Source organism: Macadamia integrifolia, chromosome 2 (assembly GCF_013358625.1).
Source record: "Macadamia integrifolia cultivar HAES 741 chromosome 2, SCU_Mint_v3, whole genome shotgun sequence".
NCBI lineage: Eukaryota > Viridiplantae > Streptophyta > Magnoliopsida > Proteales > Proteaceae > Macadamia > Macadamia integrifolia.
The window spans coordinates 38,445,187-38,471,292 of NC_056558.1; the positions used below are offsets into that span (position 1 = coordinate 38,445,187).

General features: G+C 37.9%; 3 protein-coding genes across 7 annotated transcripts in view; 2 read left to right on the plus strand and 1 right to left on the minus strand.

Annotated features, from left to right (window-relative positions):
- The window catches only part of LOC122062794 (neurochondrin), a 32,838-nt gene extending 22,470 nt beyond the window's left edge, over positions 1-10,368 (plus strand). The window contains exons 10-18 of the mRNA XM_042626438.1: positions 2,096-2,187; positions 2,271-2,326; positions 3,509-3,598; positions 3,716-3,815; positions 4,529-4,633; positions 4,738-4,810; positions 8,867-9,030; positions 9,487-9,541; positions 9,703-10,368. Coding sequence (XP_042482372.1) covers positions 2,096-2,187; positions 2,271-2,326; positions 3,509-3,598; positions 3,716-3,815; positions 4,529-4,633; positions 4,738-4,810; positions 8,867-9,030; positions 9,487-9,541; positions 9,703-9,779 — 812 coding nt within the window. The 3' untranslated portion in view covers positions 9,780-10,368. The remainder of the gene's footprint in view (positions 1-2,095; positions 2,188-2,270; positions 2,327-3,508; positions 3,599-3,715; positions 3,816-4,528; positions 4,634-4,737; positions 4,811-8,866; positions 9,031-9,486; positions 9,542-9,702) is intronic.
- A 5,476-nt stretch (positions 10,369-15,844) lies between these two features.
- On the plus strand, positions 15,845-20,695 carry LOC122089076 (hydroxyproline O-arabinosyltransferase 1). The gene is made up of 8 exons (XM_042658523.1): positions 15,845-16,343; positions 17,328-17,395; positions 17,490-17,691; positions 17,784-17,881; positions 18,044-18,113; positions 18,518-18,589; positions 18,760-18,873; positions 20,225-20,695. The coding sequence occupies exons 1-8, from the start codon at positions 15,930-15,932 to the stop codon at positions 20,282-20,284; spliced, it is 1,098 nt and encodes a 365-aa protein (XP_042514457.1). The 5' UTR covers positions 15,845-15,929; the 3' UTR covers positions 20,285-20,695.
- Positions 20,696-22,462: 1,767 nt separating this feature from the next.
- The window catches only part of LOC122062599, a 28,857-nt gene continuing 25,213 nt past the window's right edge, over positions 22,463-26,106 (minus strand). For all 5 annotated transcript variants that reach the window (XM_042626240.1, XM_042626259.1, XM_042626232.1 and 2 more), the window contains 4 exons: positions 23,861-23,974; positions 23,590-23,772; positions 23,228-23,272; positions 22,463-22,723 (listed from right to left, as the gene is read on the minus strand). In XM_042626240.1, coding sequence (XP_042482174.1) covers positions 22,589-22,723; positions 23,228-23,272; positions 23,590-23,772; positions 23,861-23,974 — 477 coding nt within the window. In that variant the 3' untranslated portion in view covers positions 22,463-22,588. The remainder of the gene's footprint in view (positions 22,724-23,227; positions 23,273-23,589; positions 23,773-23,860; positions 23,975-26,106) is intronic.

Genomic DNA, 26,106 nt, shown 5'->3' on the forward strand with positions numbered 1-26,106 from the left:
ATTATTATATTATTATTAGGGAAATTTACATATACGCCCCCTGAGGTTTGACCTTATTACATCCACCCAACCCACTCGCATTCGAAAATTACAAATAAACCCAACCCAGCTAACAGGTGTTAGTTTTAAAATAAAAATAGACATAAATACCCCTTTGCATATGTGAACTAAAGCAACCAACACGAAATACCAATTTTACCCTTTTCCACTTTTTATATCAAAATCCCTAATTCCCCAAACTAAAATAGACGACGACTTTGAGTTTTGAAACCTACCTTGTCCGACAAAGGTTAGAAGACAACTTCCAGTGAAGGTGACAAAACAACGTCCGGCGAAGGTAAGTTGATGTAGGAGATGTTCCTAATTACTTGCATTGTCCATGATAGGCTAAGAAGAATGGCCAAGATGAAGAGGGCTTTTGGGAGGGACCAGTTCCAGCAGTAGCGCTGCCGATGCCGGCAATGGCAAACGAGGAGTAAGTGGGACTAACGAGGATCAATAAAAAGATGAATTATGATTCTAATTGAAATCGATGGATCCGATCCCGATGAAACCGCGATATACATGGAAATAGATTAATTGAATTCACTCAGTCAGCGTCGGGAGTGGGAGTGTGGTACATGCCTTGTTCTAATTTTTACACTTATTCTCTGTTGACTTGAACTCTAAGGACCTTCTATTTACGTTGCATTGAGATTTGAGATCCAGGATAATGACAGGGAGAAGAACAAAAGTCGAGGAAGAGGAAGAGATTGAGACTTTCCTTTTTTTTTCTTTAGATCGAATTGGGTTCTTCTGAATTCCCAATATATCTGTGATTCTCTCTCTTGGATTTTTTCGAAACCATAATTGTCTTTCAGAACTTGTAGCAACATTTAGTATCTGTGACTGTAGTAATCATGTAGGCCTCCACCATCGCCAATGTTGTTGCAGTGACGAAATGCAAATGATATAGGGTTTGCGATTTCATTCTTCGGCATCATTGATGTAATTCTTTCAGTCACCTCTCTATTCTCTGCGGTTCCTTGTCTAAATTGTCTTACCCTACAGGAATTCTCTCAATCTCGGCTGTTATTGCTCCGCTAAACTGAAAGTCGTCGTCTATTTCAGTTTGGGGAATCTGGGGATTTTGATATAAGGAGTGGGAAAGGGTAAAATTGGTATTTCGTGTTAGTTGCTTTAGTTTACATATATAAAAGGGTATTTATGTCTTTTTTTTCATTTTAAAACTAACACCTCTTACGGTGTTAGCTGGGCTAGTTTATTTGTAATTTTTGAGACACGAGGGGGATGGATTTAATTAGGTTAAACCTCAAGAAAGGTATATGTAAATTTCCTTTATTATTATTTTATTTTATTTATATATTATATATTTTTTAAGGGAAAAATCCTATCCATAATAAAATCTCTCTAAAAAATCAGTCAGAGGGCTTTGGTCCTCTACATCCCTTGGGCAGGGAGGGCAGGAACTACCCCCACAGCCTGGTTAGTGGCATGCTATACCGCTGTGGCCAGGAAAGTGAACAGTACTTTCTGGGTTATGATTTGTCGGATATCAGCGTCCTAAGGGTCTTTTACTTGGGCCAACTTTCAATGTCTATAGCCTCCTAGAAATACCATTAATAAAGAACACAACTTACTAAAATAGAGACTAACACTAGTCCTGGATGCTATAAAACCCTAATATTTGGGCTTATAGAATTGGCCTATGACAGTAGTAAACCCAAAAATAGTCAGCCCATGACCCATATAACCCTTTGGGCACTCAAATTAAGCCTATTGGTCCACTCTAGTGGCTTGGTTTGCTGCTGGCCTTCTTGTTCTTCTTCTGAACCACATCACCAACCTTGTGGATGAAACATAGGACCTCCTTGTGAACCTCATCCAACATGAATACAAGAATATGCACGTCACTTTATTCACTTTTGTGGTGTATCTTGTTAAAGCCTTCCCATTTCTGTTTGGAAATATTTATTCATTTTTTTTTTCTTTGGGTAAAACAATCATATGAAAATCATCATCGTATAAGATATGCCTGTTGTGGTTTTTTGCAAGTTCGATCTCTCTTTTATTTGGTTTTTGGTGGAACTTGCAGGAAACATCATCAGTGAAAGTACTTTAACAAAAGTGATAGCTGGCCTCAATGAGACAATTGGTGTAGTTCTGGAATTTTTACAAGATGCAAAGGTTATGTCATCAGTGACATTGTTTGTTTTCAGTATTAAAAGTAGGCTTTTGCTTGACTTGTATTTTGAATCACCATTTCACAGGATCATGGAGACAGGAAAGGTGATGATCTTCTAGCTTCAGTACGGATTATTGGAAGGTATGCTTGCTACACAAGTTGTAACTATTTATAAGTTATGATCTCCTGACAAACTGTTAGGTTGGCTGTTGTACTGTTTTGTCTGATTACTATTAGTTGTATATATATTGTGTGTTTGTGTGTGTATCTCTCTCTCTTTCTATATATATGGGAAAATCTTGTTGTAAGTTGTAACCAAACTTGGTTACAACAAGATTGTAACCCTATTTTCTTTTTGACCTTTTTAGGCCTCAATAAGCTGGATGTAGGTTTTGTAGCAGGAATGGTCTCTCTCTCTCTCTCTCTCTCTCTCTCTCTCTCCCTTGATAAATAACAACTTCATTGGTGGAAAATCAGTAATACATAATATTACATATGGTACATAAGAGCACATAGCAGTACAGCCCTGCACAAGGACAACCCCTACACTTCATGCATATCCAACCCAAATGATTAGCTCTGATTAAAATTTCACTAAGGCATAGATTCCCCTAAACACAGTCTAGGTCTAATAACCCCTTGCTTCGCCTAGTCATCCATCACCTTGTTACTGTTCTACCCTTCTTGCTGAAAATTAATGCGCATGGGATGCCAGCTGCTAACTGGACCTTATTAGTTGAGCATGATGTCATTGTTCCTACATCGTCTTTGTTGTCCATCTTGCCACATTTACTGAATTTGGCAGCGAGCCTTGGCGCAACTCTTAAGTTGCTCTATTGCAACCTGTTGGTTGCAGTTCAAAACTTGGAAACAGCCCTCTTGCTAAGCGGGGGTCAGGGGGTGAGGCTGCATACATCTGCCCCTCCTAGACCCTGCAGTAGCGGGAACCTCGTGCACTGGTACACTCTTATACAATTGAATATGGCTCTGAAATTTGACATATGGCCAATGCAAAGCATGTCCCTATCTATCCAATGGTTGGAATGCCTCATCACCCTTCCACATGGCACAATTAGGTGGTCACATAGAAAGGTGTTCCCATGTGGGCTGTGCAAAGAAACTTTTGTTATCTTTGAAGGAATAAGTGTAGTTATCAAAATGTCGAAATTCATAATCCCAATAAATAAGAAAACCATGAAAATTTTATGTGCCTTTTCCCCTTGCCATCTGAACTACTAGCTGTAATTGTGATGGTGCTGATTTTGATTACATGCCTCTTGGATGTGCTATAACCTTATATATAAACATATATATTTTTTTCAGTTATCTGGCAGAAGCACCATCAGCAGGCAGGGAAAAAGTTCAAGAACTTCTTGAGTACATTCTTTCTGTTGAAGGTGAAGATGAACCAAGGTTTTTGATGACCACGATACTGTGTTTTTGCTTAAGTGAATGATAACTGTGCTTATTATATTAGGTGTTTGGTCATTGATAGCTGGAAATTTATTGCTTCTGTTAATTGAACGACAGCCCTTTCTACTCTGTATGTTTCATGCTTCCAATGCTATGCCAAATCACCATGAATGTTGAAGGATGTAAGGTTTTGGCAAAGACTACAGGTTATAATGCTGTAAGTTTCTTAACTTTCTTTAGACTAGTAAAAAATATCAGGCATGTAGCAGTCTTTAGATAACTTTCTACTTTTATTTTTAAAGTTGTCAAATTCTAATGCTGTGAAGCTGAGTAGAGTTCATGGAAGGTATTATTTTTCCATAGCTGCTTTTCTTTTGCGTTTTTCCCCTGGTAAGTAGTAAAAGAAATTTTAATTAGAAAAAGAGATGGGACAGACATGAGAATGCAATTCATGCCCATGGGGAGAAATCACAGGAGCCCAAAGGACAGGAGAATCAAAGCCACTTTCTCAAGGCATGGAAAAACAAAAGCCAAGGAAGCCCACCGGGATCCCCACCCCAAATGTCAAGATTGGACCTCAAACTGACACTATTCATCACCACCAATATGCCCCAAACAGTGACAGCCTCCATGCCCTATATGCCATCTGAACTCCAACCAGAGAAAGAAATGAGACTCCTGAATCTAAATTTAAAGTCAAGAAGAGCTGGGGTGCTCCTCTGTTAGCTCTGACACGTCTTCTCAAAAGATGCAACGTCTTGAAAATGTATCTTCTATTTTATATTTTTTATGCTTTGGCCCTCCGCTCTTACACTTTCATCCTCCGCATTGAATTTTTCATGTGGGATGATGCATAATGGAGTGCAAGTTTTTTAGTGGCACTACTGTTTTGATAAATACGAAAACAACTAAATTTGATTTGGTAAACAGGTTGTGGATTGCCTTGTGAAATTGATTGAGCCTGACAGTCAGATGGTTGAGAATGATGGTACCATATTCTTGGCATGTGATACTGTCATAAATTTCCTTTTGAAGGTAGTTCCATAACAATTGGCTGCATTCCAGTGCTGAACTTAAATAAAGTTGTTGGTATTGTTCTATAAATTCTTAATGTACTTTTTTTTTTGTTTGGTCACTAGAGAGAGGAAATCGGAGTTCAATTGGATGTCTCTGGTTCTGCTCGTCTTCTAAGAGCATTGACCTACTGGACAGGTACCCATTTAGTACAGCTTCTATCAGCAAAATTCATTTTGCAAAGGAAGGTGGTATTATCCTTAGAATATGCATTGCATTCAGTATAAATTATCTTTAGGGGGGAAACAAAACCCTGTTGGTCTGGTGCAGGAAATGCCAGACACACAGATCAATAATAACTCAAGCGGGAGCATCTTCAGCACACGCAGGGAGGGGGCAGCGCGGTCATTTCGTGCTTGCTGTGTCTGAGTATTTCCTATGCCAGACCGGCAGGGTTCTTTTTCCCTTATCTTTATATGAATCTTCTTAGTTGTTCAAGGTTTTGCATGTTTTGCTAGGTGAAACAGCGCTATCCCAATTGGTTTGATGAATTTTGGGCATGAATGCAATTGTAGCATTAAAATGAATATGAATGATCACATAATAATTAAACTGTATATGGTTATAAGGGGTCTGAATTTATTTTAAGCTCCTTGAGAAATTTTAATGAGAACTATCAGAAATGAAAAGAACTGATAAATGACATAGGAGATAAGGTAGAAAGACTGAGCAGTTTGCTTAATTCCCACATATTATATATTCAAATATGTTGAATGGAGTCATGGATAGATTGTGGCATATGAGCACTCCCCTCAAGCTGGAGCATATATCTCCCCCATGCCAGCCCGGAACAGATTGTCAAAACAAATAAATTCCTTGGAGCTTTAATATACATATCACCTTATTGATTCTCAATGCCAACAAACAGAGTGAATATTCGTATTTTCTTATTCATCTTAGTGTCTATCAAAATGTTAGCCCAACTTTATGTAGACTTCTGCTCGACTATCACAAGACATCTCCCTAGGCTTATTGCTTAAACTGCATATGAATCTTAAACCATGTCATAGCTTAAGCCGCAGCTTTAATGATGGAGAGAGAAAAGAATTACGCGGTATGGGGTTCACATGGAGTTCAATTTTCTATGGGGTCTGCAAATGTTAAGCGTTGATTTTTATAATGAGCATTTGAATTAGAGTTGTTATTTATGTTTCAGTTTGGGTTTTATGTGTTTTTTTCCTTTTGATTTGGGTTGTGAAGTTGATTTTCCCCCTTCTCTGTATCTAAGTATTAATAAGGTTTGTTTTGGTGTTTTTTACTTTTATTTGGATCAGTCTCATGTTGGAATCAGTCATGTTTATTTTATTTATGTTTGTATCTAGCTGTTCAATTTCCTTATTTGGATTTTTAAATAGCTCTCTCTCTCTCTCTCTCTCTCTCTCTTATCAATACGTGACAACAAGAAGAGAGCATTATTTGGTCAAACAGATCTGTACAAGTATGCCTGAAGAACAATACACCCCCTTGTAACACATGCAAAGATATACTGAAAAGGTCTGCAGCCCCCATGAGAGGTCACAAATCATGCCTAAAAGTGGTGGATTCCTCCATGCCAAAAAAATTTGTTGAAGAATATGGACATTCCATAATAAATATTCCAATTTCATCGTAAATATTTGAAATTTCATTTTCCTTTCATTGTAAAACTCATTTATTGATTCCTTCCATAATCCCCAAACTGATAACAAATGGAATCAGCCTCTGCCAAAGAGGTCCTCTAAAAAAAGACATTTACCCAGCTTGAGTAAAAAATGCATTTCTTCATGGTGAGCTTGAAAAAGAAGTGTATGTGGATGTGCCTCCTAAATTTTCCTGCCCAAAAATTACTGGGAAAGTTTGCAAACTCAAGCATGCGCTTGCAAACTCAAGTGTGCGCTACTGCGCTATAAGGGTTAAAACAATCTCCTTGTGCTTGGTTTGGGAGATTCTATAAGCTATGGTGTCTATAGGCTACACTCAGAGTCATGCTGATTACACATTGTTTATCAAGTGTTCTGGTTCCAGGATTGCCATCCTTATTGTTTGTATGGATGACATTGTTGTCGCCGGCAATGACATTGGGGAAATCTCTCATCTTAAAGCTTACTTGGGCCAAGAAATTGAGATCAAGGACCTTGGCAAGGTGCACTACTTCCTTGGCATTGAGGTTGCCGGGTCCACCAAGGGTATTTTCTTATCTCAGTGGAAATATACTCTTTGACTTGTTATCTGAGACACTTATCTCAGTGGAAATATACTTTTGACTTGTTATCTGAGATAGGGATGCTTGGTTGCAAACCAGCACACTCCACTGGAAGCCAATGTTCACATTTCCAACAAGATGGTAATCTTGTGGATAAGGGACAGTATCAACGATTAGTTTGGAAGTTAATCTATCTCTTACCTGTCCAGATATTACCTATGTTGTTAGTTTGGTTAGTCAGTATATGCATGATCCTTACTCCACACACTTAGAAGTTGTATATCGTATTCTACGGTGAAGTCTGACCCAGGGAAAGGGGTACTCTTTTCTTCTTATGGCTATAAATGCTGACTGGGCCAGCTCCTCGGATGATTGGAGGTCTACGACTAGTTATGGTACATTTGTGGGAAAAAGTTTAGTCACCTGAAAGAGTAAGAAACATGTTGTTGCTCAATCTAGTGCTGAAGCTGAATTTCGGGCTATGTCTCATGACATTTGTGAATTTATGTGGCTCCAGAGTCTTTTGAAAGATCTAGATCTCCCTATTCCCTTACCAATGATTCTTTACTGTGATATTAGGTTGCCATCAACACTGTGCACAATCCAATTCAGCGTGATTGTATGAAACATGTCGAGATTGATCACCATTTTATTAAAGAGAAGTTGAAACAAAGGATGATCTGCATTCCTTTTGTTAAGTCTGGAGAGCAGTTAGCTGATGTTTTTACTAAAGGGTTAAGTAGTGAACTTTTTCATCCAATTATGTCCAAGCTTGGTGTGTGTGATATTTGTGCACAAACTTGACGGGGAGTATTGTAATAGGGTATTTCTATCTTATGAGGGCATAATTGCAACTTGTACTTATTTCAATTTTTTATAAATAAAGAGTGTTGTCAGTGTAGACAGACCAATTCATTCCTCATAATCAAACAGTGGATGAGGTTACTTCTCTTGCTTTTGTGTTATGGAAGTAGGTGGATGATTCCTCTTGTGAGGTGAGGAATAAGCATATAATATTTGTGAAGTCACAAAACTAAGGAGGGAATAGTTAGAAGTGTCCTTAATTGAGTAAGCATATGCCACAAAAGCAAGGAGAGAAGAGTTGGAAGTGTTCAGTTGCCAATGTGGAATGTAGGAAAGGAATCTCCAGTGGTCTCGTGGTTGTGCAACAAATTGGTGCATCAATATGTGATCTCATTCCGCTGGGTGTATTTGTCCATCTGTGGTGCTTTATAGACTGTGTAGGTGCTGTGGTTTTCCATAGGGTGATGATCCCCCAACCCTAACATAAGGAAAAAGAGGTGTTGGCTTGTTGCTGGGTTGTAGTTCATGGAGAAGTTGAACCGTGCCCTTTTGGGGCCTTCTGCATTTCTCTGCACATTATTTCCTCGCTCACCTTTCTCAATAGATTCATCTTCTCTGCCAGTCCCCAGAAATCCCAGGAAAAAGAGAGAAAAAAAGGAGATGCAAGAGCAGCTCTGAGACCCCCTTGATACCAAATCAGAAATATGAAAAAAGTGATGAGAAGAGGAATTGTGAGAGCCAAGCAATTCACAGGCAACCTACATAATATTTTTTGGTAGCGAACCTACATAATATGGAATATATGTAAAAAGAACAACACTACCCTGGCTAAATAATGTATACACTTTTTACAAGAAGATTCTTAGTCTTGTTTCCATTGATAACATCTTGAATTGTTTTGATTAAGTCTATCAATTATCTCTAGTTATGTCTAGATGATACTGTTATTCTTTGAATTGTTTTCTCAATTTAATGAATTGTCGTCTTCATTATTTTCTCTTTCCTACTGTTGATTGCAAATCTAATTTCATATTGGATTCCCTTTCAAAGGTATGTTCTGGTTCTGCTTTTTACCTTTTGGAAAGGAACAAATTTGCCTTGGTTCTTTGTTTGTTCAGTTGAAAGTGTTCGAACAGGTCACCAAGTTTCCTTTGCAAGGGGCTGATTCAAATATACCTGTCTTGATTATAACTTAATATGATTTTCAGAGGATGTTAATGATCCATCAATTATCATGATGTCTTCAAGCATTTGTTCTCTGATATTTGACTCAACAACAGAGGAGTCTCTGCGAAATGGCCCTGATTTTGAACCAAGCATTCTTAATTACCTCTCTCGGCTCATAGTCAGAGGTCTGGCTACATGTGGGGAGGTAACTTGGCTTACAATTCTTTAGTATCATATCTCAGTGCATAAGATGGAGTGGGAAATCAAAGCTCTGTAATTAGACTCTAGATAGTCTTCTTGGTGTCTGGCAGAATTTTTTTTTAAAAGATGAAGCGCTTGCTAGAGAAGATTATAACAAATCCATGACATGCTTTAAATGCAGATCAGGGCTAAGATCCCATCATTTCGTGTACCTCTTAAGGAGATCAGTGTTTTTTTTTTTTCTTTTAATTTATTTTCCCTGAATGTGACTACATTTTCCCCAGTATAACATGTATATGAATATTTTTTTAGAATCAATAGGTTGGATCGATTTGAACTGATTCAATGTGTTATTTTGATCTAAATAAAAGCATTCCTGCCCCACGTGTCAGTCACACATCAACGAGCAATAGATTCCATAAGTTGTATGCTGATTGTTACTCCATCCAATTCTATATAGGAAATGGCGGATGATGCTAGAGCAGAAGTTGATCTTCATCAGATTCTTACTGCGGGTTTGTAAATCAAACTTATTTTGCAGTCTAATTTTTTATGGCATCTGCACTGTGTGACAAAGCCCTGTGGAAAATGGATTAACTTACCATTTTAAGCAGAACTTGTACTAAGCTTTCAAGTTGCAGTTTGAATTATGACGTCTGCTTTCATCCATGTGCAGGATATGCTCGTTGGGCTGATCGATTCCCACGTATTAAACAGGCTGTTGAGATGAACCAGCCAATGGGATTCCAGTAGCTTGCCCCGAGTAGTTGGATAAAGGCTTAGTTGAGGGGTTTACTTGGGCTGGATTTGGAAATCGTTTGTTTTGGGGAGGGGGGATTGCTTTGGTATGTCCCCTTGTTGAAATCAAGCACTGTACACACACTGGTTACTAATGATCAATTTGTTTTCTCTGAGGTTGGCCCCTTCAGTGTATACTTGTTTTGAGCCTCAAGAAGACAGGAAGGGGCCTGGTCTCTGTGAAGCAAAGATTAGCTAAGGTTGTGGCTCAAGTTTGATGCACAAAGCAGTATACTTCTCAACCTAATGGAACGGCATGAGATAGTTATAGTCTTGAATTGTGTGGATTGCAGATCAGGATTGATGCAGCAGAAAATAGTTCAGATAAGGCCTAAAATATTTGATTCTACTCGCCTTTTACAAAACAAATCATATGAGATGGATGGTGATCAATGTTAACATTGCCTCTTGATGGATCTAATAAAGCTACTTGGGAACTGTATTTGTGTTGTGAGCCTTGTAATTATTAAGTTACTTCTTGTAGTCTCTGATATAAATTTTGTAGCTCTTTCTGGGTATTTGAAATATTAGATTTGGATGATTTTTAAACTTTTTTTTTTTTAATGGAAACAAAGAAACTTCATTAAATGAAGTAGTGAAAGATGATTACATTTGTCCCAATTACCAGAAAACCTTTATTTTTTTGGGTGCATAACCATACAAGCCAATTGCTTAAACAAAATACTCACCTCATTTGGAGGAGAGAAGCAAAAGTTGACTACCTTGATCAATTTGTACAATTCAAAAAATAAAGGTAAATTGTTCCATGGCCAGTCACATATTTCTGAGTTTGGATGAGTTTCATTCATCTTTTCCCGGAGAGATTTTATTTTTTGCAGCTTTTGGGCATGGTCTGGTAGGTTGTAAAGTTGAGGCAGAAACCTGGGTCTCTTTCTAGGGTTGGAAGCATGCAGAGAGCCAGGAATCAACTCGGTAATAGGGTTGCTGGGTTGTTGTAACCCTGTAACAGATAGTCTTCTCTATCTTTTTCCTTTTGAAAAAATTGTCATCAGGATCTCCCTAATTAGAATGATACTTATTTTTAGTCTGAAAATGATTAAAACTAACTGAAATCTTCTAAGATAAGTAATTAATGATCACCTTCATCTCTTCCTTTCTAAGCGTTACTCTAATGGACCTCAAAGTAATTAAAAGAAAAATTCCAATGTTTATAGAGTACAAATTTACAACCAACATTCAAACATTACATGACTACTATACTTCTGATGATGCAACCAAAAGTAACTAGCTTGTTGATGAAGTAAGGGTTAGTAGGCTGGTCTATGTGTGAAAAGAAATATAGAAAATCTATTTCAGAAATTAAACTGCCAAATGGATTTCTTATTCTTAAAATATTCAAATTGATGCAATCAAAAAATCTATTTATCATGTATTTCATAAAATCAATCTGAAATTGAAATAAAAAAACAAACCAAATCATCAGATTAGGTGAAAAAACATCAACTTTATTTACAACAAATATCAAGTGTTCACTTAATAAATTATTTCCAATCGGATTCTCTTTCCCTCCTCCTTAATGGCCCAATAAGTCTAATTCCTACCTAAGCTGCTGCAAAGATTATCAGAACTTGGAGAGTGACAAAGGAATTTATAAGGTGCCTTCTCATCAGACACTTTTGGACCACAGAAATTAAATGGCATGGTACGTGGCGCATGGGTAGTGAACAACCATGTTGGTCATGAACCGAAAACGGTCTCTAGATAAGTCTTTGGAATTGCAGGTGATCACCTACCTGCCGACCATCACTAAGAATGGGGAGTATGACCTTTAGTTGCTTTCTTCCTTATCCATTCTCTATATAAGCTACAAGTCCTGCACTGTAATACTAGTCCTTTTGCAACAACAAGAAGAAGAAAAGAAGAAGAAGATGCATAACCCACCACCACCTGAGCATCCACATGGTCCACACCATGGTCCGCCTCACCATGAGCCGCCGCATGCACCTCCTCCAGGTCCACACCATGGTCCTCCTCACCATGAACCTCCTCCTCCGAAGCCTGAACCCCACCCTCCGGCACATCATCATGAACCGCCCCCACCAGGGCCTCCGGGACCGCATGGGCCGCACCACCATGGTCCATGATTGCAATTACTAGCTAGTAGTCAGTCCTGTGTGTTGTGTGTGTGTGTGTGTGATATGGTGTGTATGTACCTACTGTTGCCACCGTTATTACTTAAAGTGATGGTACTACTTGTGATGCAGCAATAAAATGGTAATCTTTGAGAGTTTGTTACTCCTTTTGCTTATCGATGTAGTATTAGCGGTTGAGAATATGCTTTCTTCATAACCCCAATGGGGTAGTTGAGTCAGTCTAGAGATTTTCGCCTCAGGAAGTATGTGATTTTGAGTTTTACTCCTTACCTTTAAAAGGCCACCCACACGAGAGTGTTGATGTTCTTCATTGCTTTTGGTGAAAGTTGAATGATTTTCTTTGTACCCTGCTATGACTAGATCTATGTGATTATAGGTCTGAGTAATAAAAAAATAAAAAATATATATTTTCTTTTGTAGAATAGTATGAAGTAAGTTAGTAGAGTTAGTTAATAATTAACCCTTGAGTGAAACAAATTTTCACTTAATCTCACAATATAATTAAGGAGAAAAGAACCCTTCCCACTTACATGTTTCTATGAAAATCAAGTAAAGATCATTCGCATCTTGGTCGCCAATGATTCATGAACGCGTAGTCAAGATAAAATGGGGAATTGAAAAGATAACTAATGGAGGTCCACACTAACAAAGGGAGGGCAAGTGTCAACATCATACCGTACATATGTGGAGAGTAAGTTCTTTGTCAACATCCGAATAGGGAAACATCTCAGGGACCACAAGGTCTGTCACTTAGATGATTATCAAATTATATTGAACCTCATGGAATAAAGTTTCTTACAGAAATAAATGAAATTGAAGTAAGCTATACCTTGGGCCCTCCCAGCATAAATGAACGCAGATGCACCTTAGATAAAGAGATAAGGTTGTTGTGACTTTGGCTTAGGCTTGAAATGAAACTGTGTTCTATGCTTCCCTTTGCAAGTTTCTTCACATGTCATACATCCACAAGAACTTGTTCAAACAGTTGATGCTTTAATGGTTTTCGAGACTAAAAAATGGATTTTGACCAAGAATAGTGTATTCGTTGAGAATGGCTATTCTGGAACTATGGAGCATATATTGCTAAGTAGACAATATCATTTTTTTTTTTTCAGTCCTATTCCCATAAGAGTAAAACAACAACTTAGCTTTGTCTCAATTAAATGAGTCAGCTTTATTCAAAATTGTTTGATTTATTGTCATTTGATGTATGTATCTATTAAACCCAATTTAATTTGAATAAATTAAATTTTAGAACTTTAGAATATGCATGTTATTTCATATTGTTTCCATAATGTGTAATTGCCCACTCTTTATCAAGTTAGTTGTTGATCCCATTTATTTAGGATGTGAGACTAAGTTTTTTTTTTAATGTCAAGGAAAGAAAAACTAAAATTAAGGATCATAATCAAGTACATCATTTATATATTGTCCATAAGTCCTATCACCAGTAGATGCCTTACAAACCATGTTAAACATATAGTTCATGACTAGATGATTCCGCGCCTCTTTGTAATGGAAAGTTATGGAAGTTGATAGTTCTTTGATCTTAGAGAAGGTGGAAAAATGTAGAAGGAGCCATGCACCTTTTGTTGGTTGTGGAATAAGAAGTAATTCTTGATATGAGGACCAAACCTCATTTATATTCCATCATTTAGTGATTACCAACTTTATTCCTTCCAATATACCTTCCGCTTCCACCGCTTCTTTTGATTAGTTGCAATAGAATTTGTGTAGATGATCATAAACTGACCTTGTGAGATAATTCCATAACCCTATCTTGAAGTTGAGTTCAAAATATTAGTTGTACTAGTACAAACCAAAATTCGTCATGTCAAAAAAGGGGTAGGAAAGTATTTTTTTCAAGCTGGCCGGATCATATGTATTGAGTAAAACATTATCATTTAGATTCACAGGATAAAGTTTGACATCAGAATTAAGCTAGGGTTAGGACAAATATTAGAGGCAATTATTTCATTTCTATATTTCCAAATAAAATATATAGTAATAACAAAAACATTAAAAAAAAAAATCAAGTAAGCTTCGATCTAGATAAATTTTTATTGAGAAAGAAACATTTTACCACTTGCACAAAGGATGTTGTATTTACGTTCTGTAAGTGTAGACCGAGGGTCTTGCCAAGCAAATGTGTGGTGTAAAGTCACAGTTTACGAACAGATGAAGAATAGTTTCTGTGGAATAGTTGCAGAACATGCAAGATTTATCAACGATCATCTCAAAGTTGAAGTAAATTTCCCTAACAGGAATTCCATTGTGTAGGTATCTCCATAAAAATATCTTAAATTTGGGATGAGTTTTTAATTCCAGAAGAATTTCCATCAGTTGCTGGGAATAGCCCCCAAGTTCTAATGACTGTCATTACCTAAGAATGATTTGACAGACAATGCTCCTACACGGGTAGGGAAGGAACCATTGGTAGTCAAAGAACACCGCCATTTATCACATTGGAGAGGAGTAATTTTGATGACTTCCCTATATGTGGCTGTAAGAAAGTTGATAATAGTTCAAAATTCCAGGAGTTATTAGTGTTGAAACAATCAACCTTGTCAAGAGGGTTGATAGAGGAAGAGTTACAGATTGTTGGGTCAATTGTTCTAGGGTTAACCCAACGATCATGCCAAACAAGAAGTATCACTGCCATTTCCAACTATTGATACAACAGAGCTGGTAGAATGGATGCCACGCTAGTCTAAATCCATGAGCCGGGTCAATTGAGGACCTTAGGGTCAAAAAAGGATATCTGATGGCAGTTTTGGCAGTATCAAATTTTGGCCAGATAGAATCTACTTCAGAGAGAAGTCTCCATCCCAGTTGAAGTACAGGAGCTTTATTCTAGGTAGTGGCATCCCTTAAACCTAAACCTCCATCTTGATATGGTCGACTTTTTTTTCGAAGCAATGAGATGCAATTTTCTAAAGGTATTAGAACTACCCCCATTCCAAAAAGGGGCACAAATTGAATCAATGTTCCAGTGTATTTGGATAGAAAATTCAAAACAAGACATAAGGGATTGATAAAGTGTAGATTGAGTTAGGACTTTGCGGCCTGCAAAAGAAGGCAAATTGGCCTTCCAAACGGAGAGTCGATTTTCACATGCTCGACAATGCTATGAAGGTTGGCCACTCAGGATCGAGAATGTAGAAAATTAGTTACCAAGTAAAAGGAACCTCTTGAAATTTCTTTAATGCCAATAAGAGACTCAAACGAATACGTTCACAATTAGGGACATTTTTGTTAAGAAATACGCCACTTTTATCAAAGTTTATATGTTGTCTCGATAGACCAGAGAACAATTCTAAGACCACTTTGACAGCAAATAAATGCTCCAAAGATTTATTAGTTGTTGTTGTATCAAAGAATTGCGATAAAGTTTTATGTTTGTGAGAGGCCCTTGTGCCATGGCCATTGGGGCATGCAATGATCATTGTACCCTTGTATGGGACTGTGCACCCAAATGTGTGAGCACAAGGGCCTCTCGCGGACAGAAAACACTTGTCCTAAAGATTTAAGATCCGTTGTTGGTAAAGATTTAAGATCCGTTGTTAGCTCAAAAGGCTAAGATTTGAACACCTCACATTTTCGTCGTCACATCACTAATGGAATGTGACAATATGATTGGATTCTAGATTCATCATTAATTCTGACCCCTTAGTGTGCATGGCTCAAAATATCCTTCTCCATCCAATCAAGGATCAGATGAGATGGACGAAGAGATTCTCACTCTACCTTGGTTGGAGAGAAACTGGGTCAATATTTTATCTACCTTACTGTATAGTGGTCGGACATTTTGGTCTGAAGGAGTTGTATTACACCGTTGACTGGACCAGACCAGACCAGACCAGACCAGACGGTACTCCAGCTACAGAACAGATGAATATGGGGACTTCTCTCGCCTTTCCCCTCCTAACGGAGTCACAGACTCACAGTTCGAGTAGGTAGAAGAAGTAGAAGAAGACGAGAGAAAGGAGAGATGGGTTGTGCGAGCTTCTTCTATACCCTCCTAATTACCTTCTCTGTGGCTCTTATTACTTACAACATAATCATCTCTGCAAATGCTCCTCTCAAGCAGGGCTTCCCTGGTCCTGGCAACCCATCTTCTTCTTCTTCTCGTCTCTTTTCGAAGGACCCCATTATAAAGATGCCTTCGGATCGATCCAAGACCGTTTCGGAGAAGAGGCTCTTCCACACTGCCGTCACGGCTTCAGATTCGGTGTACAATACATGGCAGTGCAGGGTTATGTACTACTGGTTCAAGAAGTTCAAGGATGGACCCAATTCCGAAATGGGTGGCTTTACAAGGATCTTACACTCTGGGAAACCTGATAAGTTCATGGATGAGATCCCTACTTTTGTTGCCCAGCCCCTCCCCGATGGAATGGATCAGGTATATCTAAAATTTTTCCCTTTTGTTCTTCTGTTTCACTTCAATTTAGTTTTACATCTCTTCCCCATCCTCTCCCACCTCCTGCGAATTGGAAGTTAAATTATGGGAATTTTATATCTTCAAATTCCACCTCCCCCTACCCCTGTTTTGGTTGGAACTTGGAATCAGCTTGTTACAATTTTATTTTCAGGGGTATGAATATGATATTGTGATGTCCTTCTAATAACAATCCCATTTTGAGAAATTAGGATTTGAGGTTTCTGTTTCTTATTTTGCTTCACTTCTTTGGCATAAAGATAGAACCTTTGTAGTCTTGTATGTTGTAAATTGCAAGACATCCTTAATCAACCTGCTTGAGATAGTTAATGGAGCATAACTGAAGAAACATTTTGTGATAAGAGATCATTAGTGGGTGCTCCACTTTAATTCCAATATATATAAAGTGTAAGTAACACATATTTGTGATGAGAGATTACTAGTGCCTGTTCCACCTCAATACCACGTTTTCAATACATCCCAATGCATCAACCCATCAGTAGTCTCATGCAGGAAGACTGAATTACCAAGTAGGAAAATGGATCAACTCATTGGATTACAGTACATTAGAGGAAACATCTAGCAACTATTTGGTGTGATAAATTATGAGGTGCATCTACATGTGTTATTTGGAGTCAGTAGGTGTCCATAGAACTGTGTTGCAAACCCCTCTTCGCTCACTAATTTTTAACAACTGTACTCCATGGTAACTGTCAAAGATCATAATTTTGGGCAGTGATTTTACTGTTCATCTTTCTATGCTTCCATCATAGGCTGAACTTGATTAGTGCTAATTTAATATGCTTGGACATGTTGGAATTTGTCAGATACTCCTTTTGATATGGTTAGGTTGAACTTTTAATTTGGATTTGATGATGAATGGTTTCACATATTTTGATGCTGGTAGTTAATTATATTATACTCATTATAATCATTTCATAATGTCAGGGGTATATAGTCCTCAACAGACCGTGGGCATTTGTACAGTGGCTTCAGAATGCCGACATTAAAGAAGAGTATGAAATGTTTGATCCTGTGTCTAGATTGGATACTTGTTCTTTAATAGTTTATTTTGTTTTTGACTATGAATGTCAACTTTTTTGCACACAGTTACATTCTAATGGCAGAACCAGACCATATTATTGTTAAACCTATACCAAACTTATCAAGGGACGGGCTTGGAGCTGCATTCCCTTTCTTTTACATCGAACCTAAAAAATATGAGTCTGTTTTGCGAAAGTTCTTCCCCGAGGACAAGGGACCTATCACGAACATTGATCCCATCGGGAATTCTCCTGTCATCGTTGGGAAGGTCTGTCCTATCTGGTGTATTTGCAAGGATTTTTTTTTTTCCTCCTTTTCATGTCTGCATTATGTCTTGATTTTTGTATCAATTGGGGTTAGGCATCTCTTAAAAAAATTTCTCCTACGTGGATGAACGTTTCCTTGGCAATGAAGAAGGATCCAGAAGTAGACAAGGCATTCGGTTGGGTACTTGAGATGTAAGATTTTCACCTAATTGTACTCATGATTTATCTCCCCTTCTTCTTCTTCTTCTTCTTCTTCTTCTTCTTCTTCTTGCTTCTTTTTCAATTATTGTGCTTATTTGATGCCACATTCTTACCTGATTTATGTCACAATCTTTTTTAAACTTATATATACAGGTATGCTTATGCTGTTTCATCTGCTTTGCATGGTGTGGGTAATATCTTGTTCAAGGACTTCATGATTCAGGTGCTATGAGTTTTGTTTTCCCTTTTATTTATCACTTCTCTCATTAGTTGTATTAAAAAATAAAAAATGGGGACCACAAAGTATTCCAGTTATGACAAGCCAACCTGTCCTGAATCTTCTATGGTTCTACCATCTGTTTGTGTTAGGCACCGATATTTTAAGAAGCAACCTATGTGAATAGGTGTTTCTCATGACAGATGTCTTTCACGAAGAGTGGTCTTTAGATGTGAATACTCTGAATGTCTTAGTTTCATGGTATACTAACTATTATCATGCTAAACATCTCAAGAATGGATAACTTGCCAGCTTCACAGATAATGTATCAGTATGGAAAGATTGTATAATATATTATTATTTTATATTTATTACCTAACATGCAGTTTCCTATTTCTGTGACATTAAAGCCTCCCTGGGATACAGAGGTCAAAAAGAAGTTCATAATCCATTATACCTACGGGTGTGACTATGACATGAAGGTACTGCCCTGATATCTGAGTTGTCATGGATACCATTTAAAAAGTTATTACCAGTTTACATAAAATTTAAATACAAAGGTTGACTTTTGACCTTGAAATTGATGTTCATGTAAGCTCTTTGATGTATTACTTGATCGATATCACCTAAACTGCGATGTTCTGATTTGCAGGGTAAGTTAACATATGGGAAGATTGGAGAATGGAGATTTGATAAAAGATCATATGATAATGTCGCACCTCCAAAAAATCTTCCATTACCTCCGGCTGGTGTCCCAGAAAGTGTGGTATGTTTTTCACCTTTACTTTTCTGTGTTCTTCTACAACATTAGCAGTGGCTTCTTTTTCCTAATTTTGATAGGTGAAGAAAATAAGTGATCTTTTAAGTGAGAAGTATGACAAAATCTGATCTCAATAACCAGAACTTGTGAAGAAGAAGAAGAAGAAGGGAAGACTAGAGAGGGAGAGTCCTAGGCCACAATAGGATTCAGAATTAACCCCATCATGGCCTAGACCCACAACTTATATTATAGAAACCCACTTAGAGTCAAATTCAAACAAAGTAAATAATCCTAACAATGACTTAACTAGACTTGTCACAAACTCCAAGTCTAACTTTATCGACATAACAGAGACTCCCACTCCGTCGCACAGTACACTTTAACAAGAAGAATCTGCTGCATGTATACCCATATTGTAAAGTTTGCTTAATCTTAATTTGTTCCCTACTTTCATAGCGAACCAATCTGTATTGATCATGAAGCAGCCTATGGACAGAGAATTCTTTGTTTATTTGATGCCAACAATATGTACCTGGGTGCTTCTGCATTTGATCTAGTAAAACCTCTGCGAGTAGAGTGTGAGAGGATGAAAGTGGCAGTCAGTTGGTTTGAACTTGTTTCGATTGAAGGGTTTGATTCCTCTACCAGCGCAGTCAAACTCCATTCGTTAGAACAGCCTCCATTGAGTCTCTGCTCCTATCCCGTTTTCTTGCTTTCTGAACCCTCTTTGTTTTGCTGAAAATAGGATTTGGTCGGATTGCCCATTTTACTTCCAGGGTTTCTCTGAATTTGAAAGTTTTCACTTAGAGGTTTCACAAGGTCAATCCAATCAAGTCCGTAGCGTCTACCAATTTCGCCATATCCCCCTTTGTTTTGAGGCTAGGATCTTATATATTGTGGTTCTGCAGAAAATTGAATTCCCAGTTAAGGCACCTGTATAAATGGTGCAGATATTTGTCGTAGACATATGCTATGATGTGTTGATAAAATGAAGTTTCCACCTAAGAGTGTTTCACCTGCAGTAGGTATTCATAACAACTTTATCCACTCTTTGGAACCTTCGGAATAGGATAAATGGTCTAGGAAAAGGTCCACAGACTTCATGGTTAAAGTCGCACGAGTGTATTGAATGACTTATCTGCAGCTCACCTATTAATCTATGTTTGGTTCGTTGACCTTGTGCTCTACCAAGTCTGTCTATGTTAATGATATTTTTGGTGTGCACACTTGGGGAAGGTTTAGAGAAATGTGTTATTAATTTACTGTTATTAAATGGTCCATTCAATACTTCGATGCTGTATGCGGAGCTTACCCAGGTCTTTTCCTTCTAAACTTATTTGCAACTTGAATGTCACAGGTGACCCTGGTGAAAATGGTAAATGAAGCAACAGCAAACATTCCTAACTGGGGGGCGTAGGGAAGTTCACAGTGGAGCTGCTGGTTTAGAGCCTGTGTTGTGGATGATGAATATCTATGGACTTTATAGTCATACATGTACCACAGTTCCAGGTTGAGCACTGTGGAGTATAAATATAGGATTTGGTGCTTGGCTCATCATCACCAACTGCTTTGGGTGATAGGTAAGGAAAGCCAATCCATTTCTGGAATGGATGATCCATCGGAGTATCGGAAAATCTCTACCTCAGGTTGAGTATATTAAATGACAAGATTCTCTTCACAACATTCTTTCAGTTGTAACACTAACTTATCTCTTTTTCGAAGGGTAAGAGGCTCCATGTACGAATTGATTTGTGTATTTCTTTTGAAACTTTCCGTTTTTTGAGATCCTCCACGTCAAGCAGAATAAATCCATAGGTACATAATTTCATGTTTTGTTTTTCCCATCCGTAGGATCCCTCCACACCAAACCCCCCCCCCCCCCCCCCCCGGGGCTCCCCGGCTCGCAAAATGAAATTAAAGATGGAAGAAGAAATACATAGAAAAAACGTCCAGGAATTCCCGGATGACTACAGTAAAAAAGCACAAAAAAAACTAACACTGTTCCACCTTCGGTGAGGCCATCAACAGAACAGCAAACTAAAAATAAAATAAAGTCAAAAAACAAAATCTGAATCGGGGTCTATCCTGCAAATTCATATCATTTAAGATAAAAGGAGGAAAGTGAATAATCAAACAGAGCAGAGCACAGAAAACTGATTTCCTTTAACCAAAGCCACCATATTAATTTCACAATAGGAGTGATATAATCTCTTGGAAATGCTGTCCAGGTAACTCTTGAAGAACAATCAATTTTGCAAAAACCATGGGATTGATGGGACTGAATAGAAGACAGCACAGAACTTGAATCGCGCTTGACCCCCTTGATCCTTAGCAATCCAGTCCTTCAAAGAAACCAGAAAATTCCATTATATAATTTGTGGGAAAATGTTTTGTGTGGAGCTGTGCCATAACTTGGGGGCAAATTCGCTGTCCTGCCCCCTATGAAAGGCAATAGTGCATGTCCTATTGATGTTTCAATGTGCACTCTTATTGGCCCATATACTGGTGTAGGAGCTCTACTCCCGGACAGAAAACTCTCAAAAGGACTCCGTCTTTTGAATTCCTAGATACAGCCCCCTTGTTTTTAGGGGCTGTGAAAAGAAACCCTTGCCCATTGAAAACATGGGCTGTGTCTGGGTGTAGGGAACGTTAGACAGCCAGCATTCCAGATCATTCCTCACAATTTGTATTTACGCCCATCAGCTGAGTCCCTAAATAGCCCTTCAGCACCCGCATGGCCAGGATTACCTAGGCACTGTTTGACAACGTTTCTGTATCTAGAAACAGTTTTTTCACGTTTCCAGAAACAAAAATGGATTTTTTGGTGTTTGATAAACCCATTTTTCGAAACGTTTTTTAACAGACATAATACCACTAAAAACCCCAATAGTATCATTGGATACCCAAAAGGGAGAGAAGGTTCGGTTGTCTCTTTTCAGGTTTAAATAGCTAAGAAATTTATCGGGCACAACATCTCAAATCGACTTATTTCGCCAAAGTCGTTTCTAGAATTGTAAATAGAGATAAATTTTGATTTATGTCTCTAGAAACATGTGTAACAGAACAACTTTATCAAACGCTTTTTAAGTTGTTTCTCCATATCTGAGAACAAGAAAACACAGAAACGGAACGTTGTCAAACGGTACCCTAGTATCAAACCCACCAGTTTTTTATGAACCCTTACCAAATCTTTTGGAGAACTAGTCAGAGAGAAATATCTTTCCAGTTGCTTGAAATGTATAGATTGCCTATCCCTGAAATGATTTTGAACCATGTTATAGAAGATTCGTGGCATTATTTCATGGTGTGAGAATGATTGAAGTTATTAAAAAAACAATTTCACTTCCCATGGGTTCCATCCAGTCCAAAAGAAAAGAAATGCACCCCCCAAAATCCAACTTTAGTTTATGAAATTTATCCATGTATTTCTTTGCCATATGCCTCTTTTCTTGATTGTACATGGAAAAGGACGCATGGAGGCATATTTGACGAGAACTGAATCCAACTATGTAATGGTATATGATTGAATTAAGAACTGAATCCACCTATTGTACTACTGGAAGTTTTTTCACCTACAGATAACTAGAGAGTAGAATACAGAAACTTTGATCACATCCAGAGATTTCATTAAAATGCCTTTGACGTATTCAGCCACAGGGTTTACAAAAAATTTAATGGCTACACAGGGACCAATCAAGATTTGTTTTTCTGTAACAAATGACTAGTTCAAATAACGCCTACAATTTTTCGAATTGCAAAAGCATGGAATTTTCTTTCCTTCATCCTCATGGTTGAAATGGTAGTCATATGTTATCTCTTCTCCGGGGTTTATATCTCTCTCTGCAAAGAAAACAACCTGCAAGGGCACAAACCATAAGCTAATTTAAAATCTACATATTACCAGTCACATGGAAACAATTTTGGGCAAATAAATGGTATTGATTTCTAGTATCATAGATGATAGCACAATGCCAGAACAACTGACAGGCCGGTGAGCTGGGATACAAAATAGACATGTAATGCCCAATTAGTGCATCCATGAAGCCATTCTTCCATGAAAGCACAATTTGTTTTAGATCAGACAAATTTTCGTTCAAAAACCAGTGAGGGAGAAAACACAATCACAAATAAATCTCAAATCTCAGATCTCAAATTTTGTAAACAGAAATATAACATAAAGGGAGGTACAATAAACCAGTTGCAGGAATTCAAGACTGTGCCTCAAAATAGGGTGGAATAGTGGACCAGGATTCATGTGCCAAACCCACGTAGTTGAGATAACAACTTAAAAGGAGATGGTGAAATAACATTAGTAGTCTGTCAAGAAATAGTAAAGCATTATATTAGTTCTTCATGATACCTTCTTTTCGTTCCTCACTGAAATTACTTTGGCAACGCAGTTTGGCTGAACATGGAGAAGGGACAATTAGAATTAAAATAAATAAATAAAAAGAAGAAGAAGAAGAAGAAGAGAGATTGAGAAATGCATGCAATTAAATGTGTCATGATTCAAGAGAAAGCACAGCTATGACAATTTAGCAAAATGCTTTATCACAGCAAGTGCTCTGAGAATGCATTTTTTTAAATATGGAAGAGTAAATTCTTCCATAGTAAATGTGTAACCAACTTCAACAGTCAGCACTAATGCAAGGGTGCTAGAACAAGTTTAGACACTCCATGATTTACTGACTATAGTAAGATATCTGGGAAAAAGAGTATTACAAGGCAGGAATGGTTGACAAATCGAGCAATCCCTCCTTTGCGGGTGGCATCAATAATATGCTCTTTATCAATCCTAAAGAAGTAGCAAGCACTCTTGTACTGAAGCTTCCTTCCAGACTGATAATCATTTTCTCTTTTGTCAGCAACACGAAGCCCAACAATCTCACCAACATACTCAACAACCTAGAAAAACATGATTATCTTATATTTTCAAAACCCTTATAAAGTCAGGTTGCAGTACCAATTAAAATAAACAGTCCAAGAATGTTACCATAGAACCACGAGAGATGAACCGAGATGTGTACAGACCCAGAGCATGTATACCAGATTTGTAGACAACCAAATGCTTCCATCCCTTCGCTTGCTTGTACCGAGCATATTCTTTCTACATGAGAAAAGGATAAAAAGTCTAAAAATATGAACATAACAAGATGACTGGCATCCAGTTTACTAGAATTAAAATTTTAAATAGTAGACATCATGATTCACGGCAATCTTATGAAAGACATCTAAGAGCCAAACAATGTGCATCCCTTCACATTCTTCTAACAGGCTTCCATCAGTAGCAGTGCTTCCCAATACTGTAACTCAAATAGAAACTGTGTACAATATTATCACTGATAAATGAGAACAAAATGGTAGAATCATACTAGTTAGCAGAATCTTATTACATGGAAAGCCATCTCATCTTTGAAATTCACCTCCTGCTTTCCAGCTCCTAGGAAATCATCCAACAAATAGTATACTAATCATCAAATCATTGACATTACAATGTTTAGGGATGAATAGGCATGAATGAAGCAATTAGGGTCGATAGGAAGGTAGAAGACTCAGGATAAGCTAAATGGTTATGTAAACATGACAGAACATTGAAGGGGGATAGTAGGAAACTTGTGATTATTTATAGCTCGGTTATAGGACCAGTCTTATACCCTTATTGACATTATTTTAACAACTTCAATTACTTAACTCTCACACTCCATTGCTTCTAATTCTATGACCAATGTTCTTTAGCTTCAAAAGTGCTTTCATTTCAATTTCTCTTGGAACATATCCAAGATTTCTGAGACATGCAGACAGGCAAGGGAAGATGATTACATATTTCAACAATCGGATTTTTTTTTTTTTGGGGGGGGGGGGTGGGGGTGTGTTTGGTAGGGGAGGTTGCTGCTGGTTTGATAGTCCAAAGAGGCGGGGCGCGGGCATAGAAGGGACAATAAGCAAGGGTTTGATGCAGAAAAGAGAGAAAAGCATGTTTTCTGGGTGCAAGTTTGAACCGAATTCCATGAAACGACTGGTAACAATTAAACAGTCCAAAATTGGGCTGACATGAGGTCAAAAAACTGAGCAGTCCTTATTCGAACAAAGCAAGAGACCTCACCTAAAAAATGTAGAGCTCAATACAAATTATCAATACAGTGCATAAATTCCAAAGCAACCAGCCCCCTTGCAAGAGTCAAACACACTTGTCAACCAGCTCGTTAAGCAGTAGAATAAGACCCAGAACAGAATCTTAAGTCTTAGCCCTCTTGGGAACACAATAATTGTCCAATCAACCTATGAATTTGGTATGATATTGGAGGATGTATTGATGGACCTCCACATACCAAAGAAAAGACACAGAAATCTATCTTGAGTTTCAACTCTATCAAAACTGCAGCCCAAAATCTACCAATTTCAATAGCGAGGTTAAAGAACAGAATAAGTCCTGAAAACTCGACCATGTTGCATATATTTTGCAGGAATCTAATGGAGAAAACTCTAAGGCCAAGAAATCTATCTTGGGTTTCAACTCTATCAAAACTGCAGCATGGAGATTGAAGTACCCGTGTTTCCATTAGAAACTCGACAGGATAGAAGAGGATTGAAGTAAATACTAGCATGATTCAAAAGCAATTATTGCTTTAATAGTTCTAACTAAACCAGGTCTTCTCACAGCAGCCACCATGTGAATGGAATAAGGAGAGCCACAACTCTTATAGTCAAACTTGGTTCAATTTAATAGATCATCAAACATCACTGGCTTACATCCATCATGAATCCCACTAGAGTTTCCCACGTCCATACTAAATTATGAAAACCTATTTTCTAACTAAGGGCATAAGAACAAAAAATAAAAAAATTGGCTGTCCCCAAGATTCTACTGCTGAGATTCCATTTCCCTGGCTGCTACCCCCGTCAGCAAACTGGGCAGAGATCAGCCCAGCTCAACATGCAAGGTTTTTCGGTAGGGACAGACTCATGCAGCCCAGGCCTCCTAGAACATCATGAGCCTCTGGCCTGACAAGGGCAGGCTGGCTAATTAAGTTATGTCATTTGTGGGGCCTAAGGTATTATATGTGTTATAAATGTAAACAGGCCAGTCAGTGGTAATATAAGCTAAGGCATGTCATAGTCATGGTTCTTTATGACATACAGAAATCATGACCAGGCCATCAACCAGTACAAGGTTATAGCCTGAGCTTGGTGTTAGAGTTCATGTAGTAAGAGTACTATGGGTACTTGGCTATACTTAGA